At 40.2% G+C, this 21,612-nt stretch overlaps 1 protein-coding gene across 3 annotated transcripts in view; it reads right to left on the reverse strand.

Moving 5' to 3' along the window:
* GRIN2B (glutamate ionotropic receptor NMDA type subunit 2B) overlaps positions 1 to 21,612 on the reverse strand; it is a 417,330-nt gene that overhangs the window by 106,381 nt on the left and 289,337 nt on the right. For all 3 annotated transcript variants that reach the window (XM_032253693.1, XM_032253694.1, XM_032253695.1), the window contains one exon: positions 7,823 to 7,937. In XM_032253693.1, the coding sequence (XP_032109584.1) occupies positions 7,823 to 7,937 (115 nt within the window). The remainder of the gene's footprint in view (positions 1 to 7,822; positions 7,938 to 21,612) is intronic.

The raw sequence follows: 21,612 nt of genomic DNA on the forward strand, positions 1-21,612 counted from the left end.
TCTCTCCCCATCAGCACATAGAGGTTTCAAAAGTAAAGTCAACCAAGGTTATCTTGTTCTTTCATCCTTTTCATTCAGTGGCTGATGACAAGCACTGGAAGACAACCAGCCTTTCTGAATTGATATGCCGAAGTCTATTCCCCCAATACATCCCGCTCTTCTCTTTGAATTATTTCATAAATGTGCATGGGAGTAGCGGCTTGACATTGTGGACTGAACCTACAGCAGTGCTGAGACTTCAGGGATGATCAGCACACCTCTACGTCCTCCTCTCCATGGCTGCCCCCTGTAATCTCTTTCTGGAACCCTACAGAATGGTGTAGGCAAACAGGATGGGCCAGGGCTCTTGGAGCTCAGTGAACAAGGCAACACCTGGATGTGAGGGTCTGCAATAATCATAACTCAGAAAAACACAACAAAATATATCATCCAGTGGCCCCCCTGTGTCACTGTCATAAGTAAAATACACATTAGCCGAGTCGTTACTTACTAAGCAACATGAAACATCAAACCAATGCAAGACCGTATCAAATAGTAAGATTTAAAAATCGCCTTAGTTTATAGAAATGTTAAATGTCATGACGAGCACCTTTTTTATTGCAATGTACTTGTTTTGTTTTTCCTAGCCATCAGGAAAGCTACGATACAAATTTGTGGGGGTGTCCTTGGCTCATGGTAGGTGCTTCATAATTATGTGTGAGAAGGAAAGAGAGAATGAAGAAGGATAGAGAAAGAGAAAGAAGGGGAAGAAAAAAAGGAAGGGAGGGGAGGTGGGAAGGAAAGGGTGGGGAGGTGGAGAGATGGGGAGGGTAAACCATTTAGTTCATGCATTGTTGCTTGCGCAAGACTGTACATCACAGAGAAACAAGGACATATACAATTCTGAGGACCTTCAAAGTCATCCCCTGGTGTTGCTAACAGTTCCACTACTCAACACTTCTATTAAGGAATTCTCCCTATAGCTAATATAAACCCTCTCTGCTTGATCTTAAGCCCGCTCACTCTGGTTCTGTCTCAGAGGAGAAAGTGAACAGCTGATCTCCACATTTGGTACAATAATTCTTCATACATTTTAAGAGAATAAGTCATCACCTCATTGCCTTTTTTTTTTTTTCTTTCCCTTAACAACCCCAATTCCCATAGCCTTTCTCCATGGATCCTGTCTTCTAATCCTTTAATCCAATGATGCATATTAGTACTCAGTTCAAAGTCAGTAAAAATAGCATGTTGTCAAATGGTGGTATCAGGAGATCCTGAACAAACATCCTTGCCACGAGGAGCTTCTGTTTCACCTCCTTAGATGCCCTCTGTAGAGCCTGGAGAGCACATGAATATCCCCTGGCTTCTCCCCTGAGGTTGGGAGGTGGAACACAGTGTGCCCAGCTGTGCCCGGGCAGTCACCAGCACTGCATTTGCTGTTCTATTCAGTGATGTTTGACACCATGCTGGTCACAGAGATATAATGGAGAGGCACACAGATGTGGCTCCTAGGTTCATGAACAGTGTACCAGTTTGTTCGGAGTGAGTGTGCATGAGCAGAGATAGAGGGGCTGTTTTATTCTGTCAGTGAAAAGCTTTCAAGTAATATCAGCCACAGCAGTGATTGACCTCTATTGTATCAACATGGATTTGATCATTGTGGACTATGATCACCATAGTCCTTAGAGGGTAGGATCACAGAGCCTCCATACCTTGGAATTGGTGCTACCTCCTGGACACGAGGTCACCAGAGACACAGTGTCCCTGAACCTGTCTTATTTATTCCAGGCTGCAGATACTGGCAGAGCATTCTGTCTCACTATGTTGTGGCTGCTTCAGCTCTTGGGGGGTCTCCCTTTTCTCAGTTTGGTTGCACTCATTCTCTCCCACTGATCCATCCATTAATTCCTAAGTACTATCATGGGTCCAATGCTGCGTGCCAAGCACTTTCATTTCTAGCCTCTCCTTCGCTGGTGGATGTGGCTGTGACATCTCAGTGTCGAAAGCCATAGATGGAAACAGGTTTGGGGAGTCCAGGGAATGATCCACACAAACTGAAAATGTTTTTAATCTACGTAAGGAAGGGAGTTTTCTGGTGGGTGGAGGCAGAAAAGAGGGAGTGGGCTTATAAACACCCTCTTGTCTCTTTCTGGAAAAGATAAGCAGAGATACATATCTTACATATTCTCCTTTAATTCTGACCCAGACAGTCCCTTTAAGGTCTGTTTACATCTTCCAGCCTAAAAATGCACCATCATCATTTCTTGAAGTCATTACTCAGAGCACACCCCCACTGCATTTCATTTTTATTATCCCCATTTTAGGAACGATTAAATGGAAGCAGAGAGCAGTAGCAATGAAGCAAATCATGAGAGGCTCTGATAGAGACAGAGCCTTAAAGATTGTTGGAACTGCATCTCTGTGCCAGACTATTTTTAAAGCAAGTTTATGCAGCTGTCCCCCACTTAGAAGCCTTACAAATGAGCCCACTCTGCACACAATGATTTTTTCACCATCGTCTACCCTTTCCAACTCACCATGCTATGTCTGCGTGTGTGTGTGTGTGTGCGTGTACACACACACAATATTCCTTTTTAAATGTCCTTCTACACATTTCTACATACCAAAGAGACATTCTTGGTTTTCTGTGAATCAAATTCTGATCCAGAGATCTCTTTTCTATTCTAGCCCCCTAAGGCTCCTAGGGTTTCCTTACATAGGATCCCATTAAAGGTTCACAAGAACAGATGCTGTTCATTTTTCATTAAAGGAGGTTGGGTAAATGTATCAAATCCGTAAAATGTCTGGAGTATTTTCAGAGGAGTACATAAAAATTTGTCAACAGCAATTGCTCTGGGGAGGATTTCAGAGACTGGAACAGCATTGCTCTGGACAGGTAAACTCAGGGTCATAGATGAGAAGAGGACTTTGTTTTTACTCAGTACTCTTTTGTGCCATTTGATTTTTTACCATCTGTAAATATTACCTTAAAAAATTACGCAAGGAGGATATTGACTACCAGTTGACATTTGTTGGATACTGACTGTTTCAGGGACTTTTCACTGATGTTTGACTATAAAATCTCTTTGAATCTTTACAACAGCCTTATATAAAACCCTATTTTACAAAAGGGAAATAGACTTGGGTAGTGTTGGTCACTAGCTGATAAATGGCAACATGGGGAACTGAGCTCAGTTATTTCTGATTTCCAAAACCACAGACTATGTTGTGTTGACTTCAACTCTTTCCAAGGGAACAAAATGTGTAAGACCGTAGCACTGGGACTACTTTTAGGAACCTGAAGGAACATTGGGAAGTCCTAGCACATGGTTCACACCAACAGGTTAACCTTCCTTGACCTGAGATGCCTTGTTAAAAACTGGCCATGCATATATGACTCCACCGGGAGTTGGGACTCCCTGAAGATTCCCCCAAGTCCTTCCCTGCCACGGGGGTGGCTCACTCCAGAGGTGGGGAAGTTACCTGTTCCCATGCTGTCTCCAGTAAACTTCTATATCTAAATGGGGAACTTTCAGGGTAGAAGTGAAATAGCTTATCAATATTGTGGCTCTCCCAAGCCTACGGATTCTTCATTTATTTAGCAATTATCTTTTGAGTGGTCCAGACACTGGAGGCAAGCACTCTTCTGAAGGGTCAGAATTATAGAGGTGAGCAAGGTCCTTGCCCCCAGGAAGCATCCATCCTGGTGTGAAGAGGTAGCCAATAAACAAACAAGCAAGCAAGTAAGCAGAATGCCAGATAATGAGTGTATGAAGAAAATTAAAATCTACTGTTAGACAGAGTGACTAGGTGACTATCTCATCATGGGTCATTAGGAAGGCCTTTCTGGGGAAATATTTACTTAAATGACAGGAATGACAAATATGCCTTTGGAGCTACACCCTTCAAAACAAGCCCAGGTTCCTGTGTGTTCCATCCCTCACGCAATTTCCATTTCAATCCACTCTTTATTTACAAGGAGATTTTGCAGTCCCAGAAGCAGCACAAGAAAGAACCCAAGAAGTCTTCTTAGTCCCATGGCATTATTTTAGTGAGGAGAAAAGAAAAATGTAGAAAAATGGAAAAAAAAAAAAAAACCCCAGATCCCATGGCTAGTTAGCAGCCTGACCAGTGGCTGAGAGTGCTGTCTGTAGCCCATATTTCTCCTACAAATCCACATTCCTTCTGGCTTTTTTTTTTTTAGACAGACTCTTGCTCTGTTGCCAGGCTGGAGTGCAGCGGCGCGATCTTGGCTCACTGCAACCTCTACTTCCTGGGTTCAAGCAATTCTCCTTCCTCAGCCTCCCAAGTAGCTGGGACTACAGGCACGTGCCACCATGCCCAGCTAATTTTTTTATTTTTATTTTTAATAGAGACAAAGTTTCGCCATGTTGGCCAGGATGGTCTTGATCTCTTGACCTCGTGATCTGCCCGCCTTGGCCTCCCAAAGTTCTGGGATTACAGGCATGAGCCACCTCGCCCGGCCTATCCTCTGCTTATCTGTTCAGTGTTCAACTCCTCCCTGTAGAATCTTGACCCTGGTGCCTGCCTCCCTGGAGTCCACTGACACTAAATCCTCTCTGGACTAAGGTACCTTCTGAAGCAGCATTAGGCATCTTGAGGATGGTGTTCTGGGGACAAGGATAACAGTGGAAGGACCAATGCAACTTCCCATGATGCAATGTCACCACAACAAATCCATTCCCTGGAGCCACGCCAATCTCCTGCCATCCTCCCTGCCCACAAGTCAGCCCTAACAGAAGCCTCCAAGTTGGGGAGCTGCATGGCTCTATGACCTCAATGAACACTAGACATCTATCTTCCAAAGTGTTCCCTGGTTTAATCTAATCTATATGAAAACCTTCTATTCTATGATCTCAGCCCCTCCCAAAATGCCTTACAAAAAGATTAACCACAGAATTCCTTTAAATAGCAACTTCCTATAGTACATGTAAAGTATGATCTGTAAAAATTCAATCTTCACAAATATTTTCTCCTCCCCCTCCCCACAAAACAACAGCTATTGTATCAAGGGCAATAACATAAACTTGGATTGTTAATGATAGATTTTTCTTTTATTATGTAATGATTCTCATACATGCTACAAATATTTATTGAACTGCTCTATGAAATATGCTCTTCCAGTTTGCCATGAGGACACAATAAGATAAAGACACAGCTTCTGCTCTTTGGAAGCATGCATACACACAACTCTAACATGAGACAGATGTGACAGGTGCTACCACCGACGTACAGACAAAATCTACAGGGGACAAGGGAGTGTGAGATTTTATCTCAGTCAAAGATGAGGGAAGGAAGCTGCAATATTTTAATTGAGTTTCAAAGGATGGTAATGATTATATAATTGGATAATTCATTCTAGGAAGAAACATCATGATGTGTACAGGGGACAGGACCTACAAAGGCACATTCTCAGAACAGAAAGAAGCCCAGGTAGCTTAATTGTGAGACAGGAAATCATGAGGAGAAGGAAGGCTTGGAAGGTAGACCAGAGCCTTGAATGCAAGAACAGATAAAGTCTAGCCCCAGTCTATAAACCACAGAAGGCTCCAGTGGGCTTTGGGCAGAGCAAGAACATACAGAGTTGTGCTTCAGGAAACTCGTTCTGGCAGCCATAGTTTGGACTAATCTGAAGGGGTAAAGACAGGGGCCAGGGACAAGGAGGCCCACTTAAAAAATTATCACATAGTTCTTGGATCATATATAAAGTAAAGAATAAATTCAAGAGCTAGAATAAAAGTAGAATTGGTAAGGAAAGGGATCCAAACGCTAAGAAGGAGGGGCTAGTAAAGAAAGGGGTTGGGGGCACAGGCCTCAGATTCCAGACTCAGGAAGAGGAGTCAGTATGACCTGAAGGTGAGTGAGTGCTGTCTCTTTAAGAAAAGGCAGTTGTGAGATGCCTTCTCCTGCTTGAGACAGTAATTGTGGGCCTACTGCATAAAAAGCTGCCTCCTCTGGACATCTTATGAGCTACCTATGAAGCCTCAGTTATTAATAGCTCCTCTTCTGGAGACAGACAGAAGTGCCTGTTATACATGAGGAGTCCAGAACACTTCTTAAATTATGACGTCTCCACAGCAGCAGTGAAAGCAGCTTGATTGCAGTGAAGAGCAGAAGCACACGGAACAACAATTTCTGAACAAATGATAACTCCGTGGAGGGAGGGCAACTTTAATCAAGAACGTCAGGCAGGCCAGGCGCAGTGGCACGCGCCTCTAATTCCAGCACTTTGGGAGGCTGAGGCAGAAGGATCACCTGAGGCCAGGAGTTCAAGACCAGCCTGGGCAACATAGTGAGACCTCATTTTTACAAAAAATTTAAAAGTTGTCCAGGCATGGTGGTGCACGCCTATAGTCCCAGCTACTTGGGAGGCTGAGGTGGGAGGACAGGTTGAGCCCAGGCTTTTGAGGTTGCAGTAAGCTATGTTAGCACCACTGCACTCTAGTCTGAGTGACAGAATGAGACCCTGTCTCAAAATAATAATAATAATAATAATAATAATAATAAGCTGGCATCATTTAAGCCTTATAGTTGTGCCCTATCTGATAAGAGAAAATGCATGATAGATTGAGGTCTTTCAGCTTAAAGAGTTAGATCTTGGATTCTACCGCCTGAGACTTACATACCTACTTTCTTGGGCGAGTATTCACACATTCACCTAACTAGCTGTTGAGGGCTCTCTGTGATGAGGTTGTGAATTTCAGGAAATTTATCTCTGGCCTCATTTTCTGGTAACTCTCTCTGGAAAGATATCACTGGATTTCCATCTAGGCAGAACCATGCTAACATTTTGAAGCCTGTTCTCAGCCAATTGGCCCATGGAATCTGTGGAAGTTTTGTTAAACCAGTTTCCCAACATGTTTTCACAGAATATGAATATCATGAACAAAGGGGTCTTAAGGTAGAATAATTTTGGGAGATCCCATTCTAAATAAAATTAAATGTTTCTTTCTCATAAGACACCTCTGAACTTTCAAGGGTTAGTGTGTTTTAAGACTCTCCTAGAGTGAGAAACAGTAAGTAGCATCTCTCAACCTTATTTATCTGTAAAACTACTTTTCCACAAAATGTCTTAAGAGTGCTGTAGAACATATTTGGAGAAAATCGGTGATGACATTATTCTCAGTAATATTTGTATTTAACTGGGAATCTGGAATAATAAAAATTCTAATATGAATTGAGTGCATACTATGTACTCAACACTTCACATATAGTTAATCCTCATACCTGTTGGTACTATTATTTCCATTCTATGGATGAGAAAACTGAGGCACCAAGTAGTGAAGAGATTTGTCTAAGATCCTAAATAGAGCTGGGAATTGGATCTACAGTCTGGTGCAACATAAATTAATTTCTGATGGTAGAATTTCAAACACTGTGATCAACTGGCAGTGGAAGAGATTCTGAGCAGAGCCTTGCATGGGAATCCTTCAATCACAGTAAGTCTAAACCTTTCTTTTTCACAAATTCATCTTTATAAGCTCCCCAGACGCTCTCTAGGACACAACTTCTGAACTGTACCACTACTTCGGTTTCTTCACCAAATGTTATACACACATAGTCTTCCATGAAAACAAAGTCATGATTCAGAGAGCGATGCAATTATCAATAATAAATGGTAACACATAAAGAAAACAATCTCTTGATGAACCAAAACAGCAAGTAAATGAAGACGCAAGTTTGAGAAATGTCTTCTGTGTATCAAAGTATTGATCCCTTGCTCCACAGGTCTAGGGACAAAAACCAAAGGACCACTTCCCTTCAATTGTTGCAAAATTTCACATCTCTACTTCGCTCGAAAATTATCAAAGACACGTCTTACCCTCTCCCACTTCCTCTCCTTGTTCAGAAGAATTATCACCAGTTTCGGGTGCATCTGGTAACCATCTTCACTGAAGGACAGATTCCTCCCCTCAAAAGTGACGTTGATCAGATACCTGTAAAGATAAAATCAAAGGAAGATTAAAAGTATGAAGAGGGTCTACCATGAACAAGGCAGTTAGGTATATACAGAGTAAGCTGGCTGGAGGCAGACCAGTAAATAGCAATACAGATACCATTATCAAACTTGGTACTCCTTGAACTCCCATTTGATTATGCAATAGAGTCATCCCAGTTTTCACATACTAGGAATCATCTGAAAAAATCATATAAAAATTTTACATAAAAGATGTTTGGTCACTGCATGTTCTCACTTACAAGTAGGAGTTGAACAATGTGAACACACAGACACAGGGAGGGGAATAAGATACACTGGGGCCTGCAGGCACGGAGGTGAGGAGATGGAGAGCATCAGGAAAAATAGTTAGTGCATGCTGGGCTTAATACCTCGATGATGGGTTGATAGGTGCAGCAAATCCGCATCGCACGCATTTACCTATATAACGAAACTGCACGTCCTGTACATGTACCCCAGAACTTAAAATAAAATTAAAGATAAAAATTTTTTAAAAGGTGTTTGGTTTAAGTTCAGTCCATTGGTATGACTGAGCAAATTACTCAGCCTTTTTGAGCCTTAGTGTTTTTCCCTATCTGCAAAAACTAGAATAACAAATGGGACCTACTTAATTAGGTAAGTAAGGCTTAAATGCAAGGCTTAAATGAGATAGCAGTTTAACCACTTACCATGCGGCGTGGTTCATAGTAGAGTCTCATTAAGTGCTAACAATTGTTATTGAAAAACAAAGGTGAATTAAAGGATAGGGGTAGTAGAGAAAAGAAATGAAAGTAGGAGTGTACCAAGATGACTTTCTGCTAAGAAAGGTGGCATGTAGGAGCTTAGGGTCTCTATCCCAGAGATATGCACATACTCTTTAACTCTTGCTAAGGTCTTGCCAAGTCCATACCTCTAAGAGTTGTGAGATGAGTCCAGTAAGCAGGGATGTGCTATGACAGGATGCATCTGGAAACCAGGGTTATGACACTATGTATAGGGAACAAAAAATACTAAGGAATAAGGAAAGGAGGGAGAGGCACTTCACAGAGTGCTCTGGTTACTTGTGCATAGATTAATAGAAACTCTGGAGGTAACTAGAGTCAGACCAATGAAACTGTCTTCCTCCTGGACACTTTCATTTTAGCCTACCCTTTTCCCCTCTGCTGCTGTCATCTGATGAGCAGTCCCTTCATTGGGAATTCCCAAAGGCATACTCATTACAACTGTATTAGTGCAATTGCACTGATGGTAATTAATGTCCCTTTACCATAATGGCCCAAGGAATCAATAATGATTATCTCTGTGTTCACATGACATGCTACTCTGGAGCCTTGGGCCTGATGTTGCTTTTGAGACATGTCCCTGCTAAGAAGCAAAAGGGGTATCTTGTAATTGCAGTGAGGATGCTGAAGAGGGCAGCTTAAAGGTTCTTCTTTTAAGTCCTCTTATTTAATGAAACTGGGAGTCTTCACTGATTCTTCCAAGTAACATTAGGTTAAACAACAAGGTTGCTAGGATACATATCCTTCTAGTGATTCTAATGATGCCCATGCATCATGAACCAAACCCTCATGGCTCACATCTCACTTCCAGAACTACCTGGGATGTTTAAGCCTGTCATTCCCTGGTCTTGTGTAACTTCACAAATGCAATCAAGAACACAGAAGACCACAAGAGAGTAGTGATTCCTAGAATCTTAGAACTGAAAGAGTATTTCATAATCAACTAGCCTACCTCTTACTACAGTTTATGCTTCCCTCTAGATCATAAAATTGGTCTTCTCAGCTCTTCTTGAATTCTTTCACTGATGGGGAACTTTTCATGGCATCTTCTGGGCTCAAGGTAGCCATCTCAGTACTGGCTACTTAGTTCTTTCTTACTTAAAGTTGAAACCTTCTCCTCTGCAACCCTTTAACACCTGTTTTCTCTTTAGAGATTCTACAGTCTTCGTCTAATCCTCCTTCTACATGAGAGTTCCTCAAGTATTTGAAGACATTTATCATACATCCCTTATGAAATCAATTTTACTCTTTAAAGAACTTTGCTAAATGAAAATGCTATATAAACTGCATGCATTTGACAAATGGTAGCAGTTCTCCTGCCCAGCCCACCACCACTGGATTGTCCTTGTATGTGAGTTCCCCCAATAAATGTTATATCTCATTCATTGTCTCTGGGTCTCTTCTTACGCCTTTCAGATATGATGCCATCACTATTGGAGTCAATAAGGGTCCAGTATGACAGTTACACAGCTAACTGGGAGCAGAAGTAACATTTTAAGCAATAGCTCCAGTTCCATATCCTTTCCTGACACCAGCCGGATTCTCATACACAACATCAGGCTTAGCATCCCAAGTCCTTTACATAGTTCTAATATGCCACGCTTCACGTTTTCTACCATACCAACCTGGCTGCTCTCTCCAGACACCTTCACTCAGTGCCATGTAGCATCCCCAACACAACTCAATGCTCAATCTGCTCCTCTCCTTGCCCTGCCCATCAGCTCTCAGCGCAGAGATGCTCACCTAAGCCCATCATTAGTGTAAAACTAACACTCAGGTTTCCTATAGTTTGCAATGACTATAACACTCCAACCAAAAGCCCTGAAGAATTCACTGCAGAGAATATAATTACAAAACCACAAGACAGGGTATTTTAAACCAACAAACTAGAATGTAACCACCAATAAAATTTACTTGGAAATGTATTCTTACTACAAAGACCCTGAAAAATTTCTGGAGTCTTCAGATAAAGTTTATGAGACATGTAAAACAATTTGATCTCATCTATTTTGAAGGGAAGAAGGAAATAAGGAAAAATGAAGGAATAAAAGGAAAGAGGAAGGAAAGAAAGAGGAAAAGTGGGAGGAAGGAAGAGAAGGATAGAGGAGAGAGGGATAAGGAAGAAGAAGAATGGGAGGGAAATAAATTATCTGGCTTAAGCATCCACCTTTTCATCAGACATTGTGCTGAATAATTCTGCCTTTATCTAAAACACCATTAAGAATATTTAAAGGAAAGTATCCACTTCTGAAGGCAATTATAAAAGCGAAGTTCCAGAAATAATTCAATTAATATGCAGTATCAGTGGAATAACTATATAGCTTCTCAAGATGACTCCTTTGAAGGGGACAGCCTTGAATTGGGTGTATAAGTTGAGAAATTTGAACTTGCAGAAAATAAATCACACTCATGGGCAATGTAATTGGTCTGTAAATTTCTCTGGTTATTCCAGTTCCAGCACCTTCTGATTTTCCTTAGAAGCTGTTCTTTTTCTTGGGTGCTCCCCATCGCCCAGCTCTGTAAGTTCATTTTATCTACTTAAGCACTCCTCATATATTTTACACTTATCAAAAACATTAATAAAATGTTATGACAATATACGGAATATTCTTCTCCAAAGTATCCTTTCATCATTCATTTCTGTCAGCAGCATATAGATTAATCATTCACACTGTGTTTTTCTGAGTAATTTCTTGTGGTATGAGGACATTTAGCCATTAGTGAGGAGCTTGCAAATATATACCAGCCTTGAGCAAGATGTCCTTTGAATAGCAAAACAAACCCATCCATTCATTGGTAATGAAAAGTGTGAAAAAATAATTGGGGGTGTGGTCACTTCTAGACATGTGATCTTGGCACCTGAATCTCAGATATTCTTCTCTAAAATGGAGACATCATTTTACCTCCAGCTTATCAGAGAAGCCAGTTGTGATGATCAAATGAAAGAGTGGATAGAAAAACTCTATAAAAGTTGACACAAATATAAGGTTATTTCATAGAAAAAATTAAGAAAAAGAACGTATTAGCATGATTTTAGTATTTAAAGGCAAGAAATTTGCTAGATTTTAAACCTCAGTGAATAAGTGTGTAACTACATTTTAGCAGGACTCAATTATCAATGAAATAACATCTGAAAAATGGAGATTGGCTTCCACATATGGAGGCTAAACTAGGCCAAATGGTTATATTAATCAATTTAACTTTCCATAAGACCTGAAAATATGCAACTACCCTTGGATCTGGCTGTACTTTGTCAATTTTTAATATTAATTAGAACCCCAAAATTTCCATGTATGAATCCTGGGTAAATGATTAAATTATAATTAAGATTAAGAGATGCCATAGCTATTCTATTTCTCTCCAAACATGTTATCCTCAAGTACACAGCCAGAAAGCCTTGCTTCACATGGCAGCCAAACTCAGAAGCTCTGCCCATCAGACCAGAATCCTTTGGAAGTAACGTCAAGGTTGGGTATGTGTGTATGTGTAAGTATGTATACATATACACACACACACACACACATTTTAAGTTGCTTGATTTGTCTCTAGAATGTAGTTTGAACCTCAAGAAACCAGATGGTTTGCCTCATACAGCTCTAATATTACACAGAATCTCACATTGCTAGAACTAGGAGAGAACTTAGAAATTATCCATTGAGAAACTTCATTTTAGAAAGGAGAAAAAAGGTCGCAAGATGCAAAGTGACTTTCCCAAGGTGACCTGTCTGTTCAGGACTGGAGCCTTCTGATTCTCATCTCAGGGTCTTTTCATGATCACCAACTGAAGTGAAATCAGTTCCACAGAGCTCCAGGTGTGCATTTTAGCATTTTTGCATCACATTGTATGTCCTGGACTATATAAATCCCTAATACGGACTGCATGAAGCAAAATCTATCTTAGATGATTAGTCTATCTGCTTGCCTGCTTGTTGAGAAAGAACTTCAGAATCCTGACGGGCTCAGAGCCAATACATTTGTTTTATATGGCCAAAGTCACACCACAGTGAGCTTAATGGGATCAGGTTGAGGTTAAAAAGCCCTTCTACCTCTCTGACTTTGGCCATGCCACTCCAGGCTCATCTACTGCACCATGTTGATACCCACAGCAATGATTTAGCAGCGTGCCCTGAGTGGGAGGCACCCGAAGGAGCTCTGCCAGAATTTTCCCAGCAAACCAACACCCCTAGAACCACAATACTTACTTTATCTTATATGTTTTTACAAGCACTAGATTTTTTTTTAATATGATCATGCATATATTTTATTTTTTTATTTTTTTTTCAGTGTTGTAAATTTTATTTATTTATTTATTTTTTAATTTATTTTTTTTCCCATTTATTTATTTTATTGCATTTTAGGTTTTGGGGTACATGTGAAGAACATGCAAAACTGTTTCATAGGTACACACGTGGCAGTGTGATTTGCTGCCTTCCTCCCCATCACCTACATCTGGCATTTCTCCCCTTGCTATCTCTACCCAGCTCCCCACCCCCCACCGTCCCTCCCCTATTTCCCCCCAACTGACCCCAGTGTGTAGTGCTCCCCTCCCTGTGTCCATGTGTTCTCATTGTTCAACACCCACCTATGAGTGAGAACATACGGTGTTTGATCTTCTGCTCTTCTGTCAGTTTGCTGAGAATGATGGTTTCCAGGTTCATCCATGTCCCTACAAAGGACCCAAACTCATCGTTTTTGATGGCTGCATAATATTCCATAGTGTATATGTGCCACATTTTCCCTATCCAGTCTATCATCGATGGGCATTTGGGTTGGTTCCAGGTCTTTGCTATTGTAAACAGTGCTGCAATGAACATTCGTGAAGCACTAGATTTTTTTAAAAAAATTTTACAAGCACTACATTTTTAAAAATTAATATCTGCTAATATATCAGTAAGAAACAGTAGAAACAATTTCCCACAGGATTAGAAATAGCGAAATTGAAAACTTTTAAAGGCTACCTAATTAGGGACCAGTATTGGAGAAAAGAGGCAAAGATATTTATAAATTAGATTTTCAGCGTTCTAGTTTGGACAGACTACATAGAAATTCTGAATTTTTCCCAGCTAAGAAATTCATAATTATGAAAATAAATCCAAATGTTAATCCAGTTGAGTGAGGTCAACATGGCAGGCAAGATTACTATAATCTAGTCAACAGTGTCCTCTTTTTGAGGAAGAAAGATTTGAAGAAGTTTTAAATGCTTCCTTTGAGATTTCATATAGAAAAATATTAAACTCTGTGGCTGGACAATATAATTAGAAATGCCAGCTGCCTAAGCTGTCTTTTTCTCTTATTTAGGCAAAATGATACCTTGTAGAAAAGCTCAGGAATAGGTAATTTAAAGAGCAGACTGTAACATTAGTTTATGATTACTTGAGATGGATTTTAAATAGTTTGCCTTCCAGTGGATTAAACATTTTCTCTGAAATGGTGTTTATACCATTAATTTATTTTGCAAACCATTCTTCACGAATCATAAAATGTTCAAGTTTGGGCTAGTTCATATCATAGTTATTTAAATTCTAAATTAGTGGTATTAAATTAATGAGATATTAAAGTATCTTAAATTCTAAATTAGTGGTGCTAAGTTAATGAGATATTAAAGTATCTTGAACAGTGACTGATACAAATTTAATATACATCTTATCTCCTACTGGTGGTGAGAAATGTGCTTTAACCCCCTTAGTAGTTTGGGCTGAACTGAATTCATCTGAGGTGTAAGTGGAAACATGTAAATTCACCATCTATTATGAAGAAAAAGTATTTTCAGCCCCCTTGACAACAAAAAATTTCGGAGAGCTATTGCCTGTATTCTGTTTCACAACTGAATACCATGAATTAGTTTAATCTGAAATGAAAGAAAACAGGGGAGGATGGATGTAAGAAGGAAGAGAACATTAACCTCCCTCCAGAAAGATGCTATCTTTGACCCATTATCAAGTCAATGAGAATTCTGAGGAGCTCTGTTGCCAGCTGTGACAACCTCCTATCTGCACCACCTTTCACCAACCAGGGTCAACGTGGCGGGCCATGGCTAGGGAACAATGCCCTCTAGATTTACCTACGGGTTCACCTGGGATGACATGGAGGTGCTCATTCTCATTAGTAAGATATCCTCACTAGAATGAATGAAAAAAATCTGGACAATGCCCCAAAACACTTAGTGGTGAGAGGCGAATAGAAAGAAAACAAAGGGGAGAAACAATAAGTTAAGTAAAGAGGGAAAGAATACAGTGTGTATAACACGCATATGTGCTCATACTGCAACAGGCAGTGTAGCGAGGTGTTTAAGAATGAGCAGACCGTTCTTAAACAATGTCAAGGGTGTACGAGTAGCTGCGCTTCCCTGCTGGAACCTCCAAACAAGCTCTCAATATATATAAAGGACTTAGAACTCTCCCTATCACAGAGTGAGTATTATGTACTAGTTGTCGGTACTGTTGCTATTATTACCCACTTTTTACATTGTCTGGATGTCAGTGGAGTTAGCATTTGAAGGGACTTTTGGATCACACTCTAACTGTTCACATTTAGAGCTGAACACTTTGAGGTTTGGGAAAATGACGTCATACGCTTTGGCTTATTTAGTTGAGTCTGGGTCTCCTAATTCCTGGATCTCTGTTTTTCCATAATCCTATCAGTCCAGTACATTCTCTCTCATTCCTACAACATCCAAAACTATTCAGGCTTGGGAACATTTGTTTTGTTCTTACTATGATTAGTTATCCCTGTGAGGTCTTCTGCAGTGGGGAATCACTTAACCATACCACTTTAATATAAAGTTCACTTTCCACAGAAGGTGAAAGATGAGCTCCTATCACCATAATTTTAGTCTAGAATAAATGACTCCTCAAAATGAGCCCCCTTCTGACCTCCCAGATCCCTGCTTTGAATACTATGTAATTTTCTTTAAAATCCCTATAGAGAGAACACACTCTTGATTATGTGTGAAGGTACCATACTTCCTTAGGGAACGAGCGAGGCTGCCTTTTGATGCCAATTAATCAAATGTGCAGAACACCAAAGTTGTTTTCTCATTTAGCTCTGTGCATAGAACTCAGCAATGAAAAATAAAATTCCTCCTTCTGCTTGTGCCCACGACTCTGTCACATCTGCTATAGGTGAGACCTGGTAAGGGGCTACAGGATAGCTAGACTCATTAGACCTTGTTAGAAAAGCAGAAATCCCAAGTGAGAAGAAACCAAGTAGCTTTTCTGCATAATGTTACTGTCACTGGATTATTTTTCCTTTTAGTTCATATTTCCATGCTGTATATAAGTTAAAATTACCTTCTTACAACATTGAATAAAATTCCTTTCTTTTTCCACAGATCAGGTGTTCCACATGTTGGGATGCAGCCCAGAGTAGGAAGGCTATCAAAACTAAGTGGGTGAGACCTTCCCGGAGAAAATGCCGAGGCAGGTCAAAGGCTAGCCGATCACTGATTATGTTGTTACCTCTTTTTTGTTACTAGTAATAATTTTAAGATGGAGGCTTGCCTTTCTGACATCCATCACAGGCTGGCAAAACTATTCAGGGGCTATGTAAACAATGAACCAGCAAAGATTTCTCTAGGTCATTCAACTGTGCCAGGAAGACTTTCCTTCCCATGAACTTTCAGATGTATTGAAAGAAATTCTGAGCATATGTACCCAAGAAGCCCTTGGGTAAAAGCCTAAAGTAACATGGGTATGATGTCAAGGGGAAAAAGTAAGAAGGCTTTTCTCTCTCTTTTGATCTTTCTCCATTTCCTCAATTTGTTCTTTCTGGGGCCTCTTTCTACTTCCTCTTACACAATGGTGGTCAACAAAATCAACACATGGGACATGCCTCCATACACACAGCTCCTGCCCCCACTGTAGCTGCTGTATGTTTGACTTCACAGTTCCCTCTAACAGCTCTACTGAAGGGGGCAAAAAGGTAGATGAATATATGATGAATTGGTGATGGCTTCACTTAACAGGGCTTGAGAGTGGAAGTTATGAGGAATTGTCACTCATGGAAAAAGAAGGTTATAGTTTTCCAGTAATGGTTGGCAGAGTTCTTCAAGTGAAAAATTATAGAAGCAATTACATTGAATTGGGAGGAGGAGAGGGTCAAAGGAGTGAGGATCTTCCAGGGTCAGGGGGATGTTTCCAACAGACAGAAGACTCAAGATGCCTGGATGAAGATGATGTCTTTAGGGAAACAGGCATGTCATGCTATGTACATGAGACAGAGAGAGTGGTGAAGGCTGTTGACTCATTCAAAAACATATCTCTGACTTCAGAATACCCAGTCATAAACCACACCTATCATGCAGATAAAACCCTTTCACAATGGGACCAAAGTAATTTCTCGCAAGGAAAGACCAGAGTAATGAACGAGATGCAAAGTGGAATACAATCGTGAACTGACAGAAAGATTTGCTCCCAGTAAGGAGTTTGTTAATGTGGTTCCTGTAGCACATTCTGGAGAACAGCTTTCTGGGCTACAGTTCAGTGAAAGGAACAATCTCTAACAGTAGGTTGTTTTTAAGGATACAGGAAATTTATATTAGCTGGCAGTGAAAGGGATATTATGGATCTGAAAACTATGAAGCCAAGTGTGTATAACCAAAGAAAATATACCAAGATGAGAAAAACCATAAAGCAAAGGTGCTGGTCAAAAGTTATCAGCCAAACCCACATCCTATACTCCTAGAGTTTAAGTTTCGCTCTAAATTGCAGTACATTATGGCACTCTTTCTAAACCAGGTTAGAATAAAGAGGTTGGGAAGATCAAATTTATTTACTTAAAGAATAAAGACTAAAGTTAGTTAAAGATCCATTGATCTTTTCCAATATTCTAAAATGGAATTAACCCTTGAGTCAGAATTTCAAGCAAGATGAAGTCAAGAGTTTCTTTAAACCAAACCCCATTTTCCTATTTTCTTGTCCTCAAGAGGACAGCACCATGAACCCCAATTTCATCCTCACTGGGAAGCTGAAGGAAACATGTAATCAACTCTCCCTGCTGTACTGTGTGGGGACTAGAACTCTGCTATTCCTTCTTTGTCAGGGGATCCTAGCTCTTTCTCTCCCTCTGTAGGTCGATGTTTCCATGGAAACATGCTCTTTAATGCTTCTGGAATTACTGTGCATTTATATCATTAACTATTTTTTGACCAGGGCAAATCACAAAGAGATTTTTCAACCCCTATGAAAACGAATTTTATTTTCTACCTCTTCTTACTGTGAACTTTTAAAAGAAGTAACTGGCACTTGATGACCCTATTTCCTCCCCAGACTTCACTCCTTAACCCTTGTAATCTTGGCTTTTGTCTCTCTTTTCTACTGAAACTATTCCTACAAAGTTGTCAATAATCAAACAAGTTTGCTATGATTTGGCTGTGTGTCCATCCAAGCAAGGATGTTTGTCCCCTCCAAATCTCATGTTGAAATTTGAACCCCCATATTGGAGGTGGGGCCTAACAGAAGCTGTTTAGGTCATGAAAAGATTAATGCTCATCCCCCAGGATGAGTTCCTTTTTTATCAGTTTCCATAAGAACTGGTTGTTAAAAAGAGTCTGGCACCCCCTCCCCGACCTTGCTTCTTCTCTCACCATGTGATCTCTGCACATGCAGGGTCCCTTTTACCTTCCACCATGAGTAGAAGCAGCCTGAGGCCCCCATCAGAGGCAGATGCTCAATCTTCAACTTTCCAACCGTCAGCATCATGAGCCAAATAAACCTTTCTCCTTTATAAATTCCCAGCCTTGAGTATTTCTTTTATAGCAACACAAAATAGACTAAGGATAAGGTCAACAAAAATAAAATCAGTAGCCTTTGCTCCATCATCATTCTCCTAAATATTATACAATCTCTAACAGTTGAAACTCCCAATTTTAATTTTTAGCAAGTCCCTTTTTCATACTTTATTATTTAAAGTAAGATAGTATCTTGGGTCTCCTTATACTTCTCTGGCTAGTCATCTCTTCATTTTTTGTCTACTTTCACTTGAAACTCCCTAATTTGGAGGTACTCCAAGATTCAATTTTGAGCCCATGCTGTCTCCCTCTGAGATGCGTTCACAGCCATAACATCAACAATCATGCCAAGTTCTCCAAAATCCCTATCTTAAGTTCACTGATTCCCTGACCTTCAGCTCAGTATTTCTGAATGGACCATTCTACTTCAATGCTCAGATCAAATTTAACATGACCAGTCTAAGCCACGTTCCCCTATGTCTTTAGAAAATGAGACCACCACACTTACAGCTTTAAAACTGTTACAGCTTGGTCTTCTTTCTTTCTGTTATAATTTCATCTTTAACACATGAATGAAAAGAAGAATTAGCTGCTTGCTCTTAGGCACTGCATTCCCAGAATGAATCAAGTCAATTAAAAAGTCAACTGTAGTTTAGCGATATATACAAAATATGCTGACTGGCATTTTTCCCCTCTTCAGCACAGAGTTTCAGATCATTGTCCCCCCAAGGTAAATGAATCTCATAGCTTTGTGATCTATAAGTGAAGTTGCTTGTAAGTCATATTTCTGCTCTGGCTGATTAATTTTTTTAAAAATCCAACGATTTTTAAAAAACAATGCAACCATTTATTGAGCACATGCCTAGCTTTGTTGTGGGTGCTTTACATTACAGTATTTTAAATTCTCACATCAATGCTATAAACTAATAGGTAAATATTGTAATGAAGGCCCAAGGTCAAGAGCAGTGGGAGTTGAACCCTTCCACTTCTGAATGATTCTAGACCATTTTCCTTCCACTGCCCCACACTAAGAACAATGTTATCAAGAGAAGCAATGGTCAGTAAAGAAGAAAAGAAAGAAGCCACAAGCTACTAACGTGGTAGAACTAAAATCCAAATACAGAAATGAATGACTCTAAGCCTTAGGTTCTTGATCATGATTTATACTACCAACCAGCAGTCCATCACTTGTTTTAAATTGTCCCTGATGCCCTCATCATAAAGAGGTCTACAGGAAAGTAAACTAAACACTCAGGCTCTTTACAGCTCTAAGAGAGACTAGAGGCTCATTACTGGTAAGGAGCTATGTTCATAGGACAATCAGAGAACCCCAGTGTCTAAAGGCTGTCAATCTATCCTATTTCACAAGTACTAACCCAAAAAAGTGAAGAAATTGAGTGAATTTGCCTTATAAGAAAACAGGAGGCAAACCACACAGCAGTAAGCTTGACTGGACTTATAGAGGAATTAATTCTCAGATCATGCTCTGGAAGGAAGTCAGTTATGAAAGTCTGAGACTAAATTCTTGGAGTTCTTGTTAAAGGCAGGCGATAAGAGCTAGAATATTTATTTGGCTTGGTTAAGAGTGACAAAAGTTTATTCTGGTTTGGCACAGAATATTCAAATTCTCTCTGGACTTAAAAATACAATATTTAAGTATTTCTTTGGAGCACAACAGGCTGATCTTCTCTTATGATCTGGACAATCAAATACATAGATTACTCTCAGTACTTACCCTGTTTGATCTCTCCATAGATTTACACTGTATAATAGTTCCTTCCTTTGCAATTGCTCTGTCTGGATCCTATCATGCTATGTTATCCTAGTTCTCCTCCTTCACCTGTGATTTCTCCTTCTTTACTGGATGCTTTTGCTTATCTTTTCCCTTAACTTTTTAAAGGAAATTCACAACAGGCTGTTTATCTCTCATTTCATGCAGATGTCAGCTATTCGCATGGCACACACCCTTCTTCTAAGTGGATTAGTCCCAATTCTTCACCCCCAGGTCTGACCTCTTATTCCCCATTTCCATGCCTTGCCAGTCATTCCCACTTGCAGTTACCCCACTACAAACTCTCAGTGCTTGAAATGGATTTGCTTTAACTTTGCCCTCAAAATAGCTGACTTTCTAATTCCTCTTTCTCTCTCTGAGTCAAAACTTACGAGGCACTTGGAAAGGTGCCTGGCACATAGTAGGCACTTGGTAAATATTAGCTAGACTTATTCCTTTAGTCTTAAAATCTTTCAGCTGTCTCTGACATTTTTCTTTAAATTCCCATGCCCAATTCATCCATTCTGTAAATAATCCATTTCTTTACAAAATGATTCTTGCGTTTGGCCCTTCTTTTCTACTCCCCAAATGTTTACCCTAGACCAGGCACATATCCACCGATACCCAGATACTTAAAACAGCCTCCTCCTGGGTCCCTTGTCTTACATAATTGTCACCCTTTCCAACACCATCCCCATTTAATCTTACCCTGAGACTTCTTAGTGCCACGTCACTACTTGCCAAACATCTCTAATGGCTCCGCACTGCCTAGAGCCAAAGTCTGCCCTCAGCAAAAGTTCTCTACATCCGGGTCCCCTCTAACTGTTTGGAAGTCTCTCACCTTCTCCACATGAACTCTTGCTGAAGCAAAGGAGTATCTTCGCTGTCCCCCGGCAAACATTCTTTATACTTTCTGCCACTTCCATTTTCTCTCAATCGAGCATAATCCAAATCTTGCTCAGGCTTATGGACTCAGATCAAATCTCATCCTCTCTCTACGCTTTCCTGTCCATCGGAGGCCTTCTCCCCTCTTCTCTCCTCTTGTCTTCTCTCACCTCCAGTCCACATTTCAACATTTAACTTACTGTTCACCTGACTTGTTCTGTTCCCTTTCATAACTTGACTTTTATGTGTCTGGATCTTGTCTTCCACGAAAGACAACATACTGTTTAAAGGTAAAAGTCATATCTCGTCCTCCTGTTGTCCTTTGCAGAATCCAAACTAGTGTCTTGTTTGTGGTAAGTATTCAATAAATATTGATTTGTTTTGAACTTGCCAAAGACTAGTGTTGAAATCCTCCCATGATGCTTTTCATTTCTTACTCCCACCCACAGCCCTTCTATATGACACACACACACACACACACACACACACACACACACACACACCCCCGAGA

Source organism: Sapajus apella, unplaced genomic scaffold (genome assembly GCF_009761245.1).
Source record: "Sapajus apella isolate SASKATOON/1434 unplaced genomic scaffold, GSC_monkey_1.0 scaffold84, whole genome shotgun sequence".
Classification (NCBI taxonomy): Eukaryota; Metazoa; Chordata; class Mammalia; order Primates; family Cebidae; genus Sapajus; species Sapajus apella.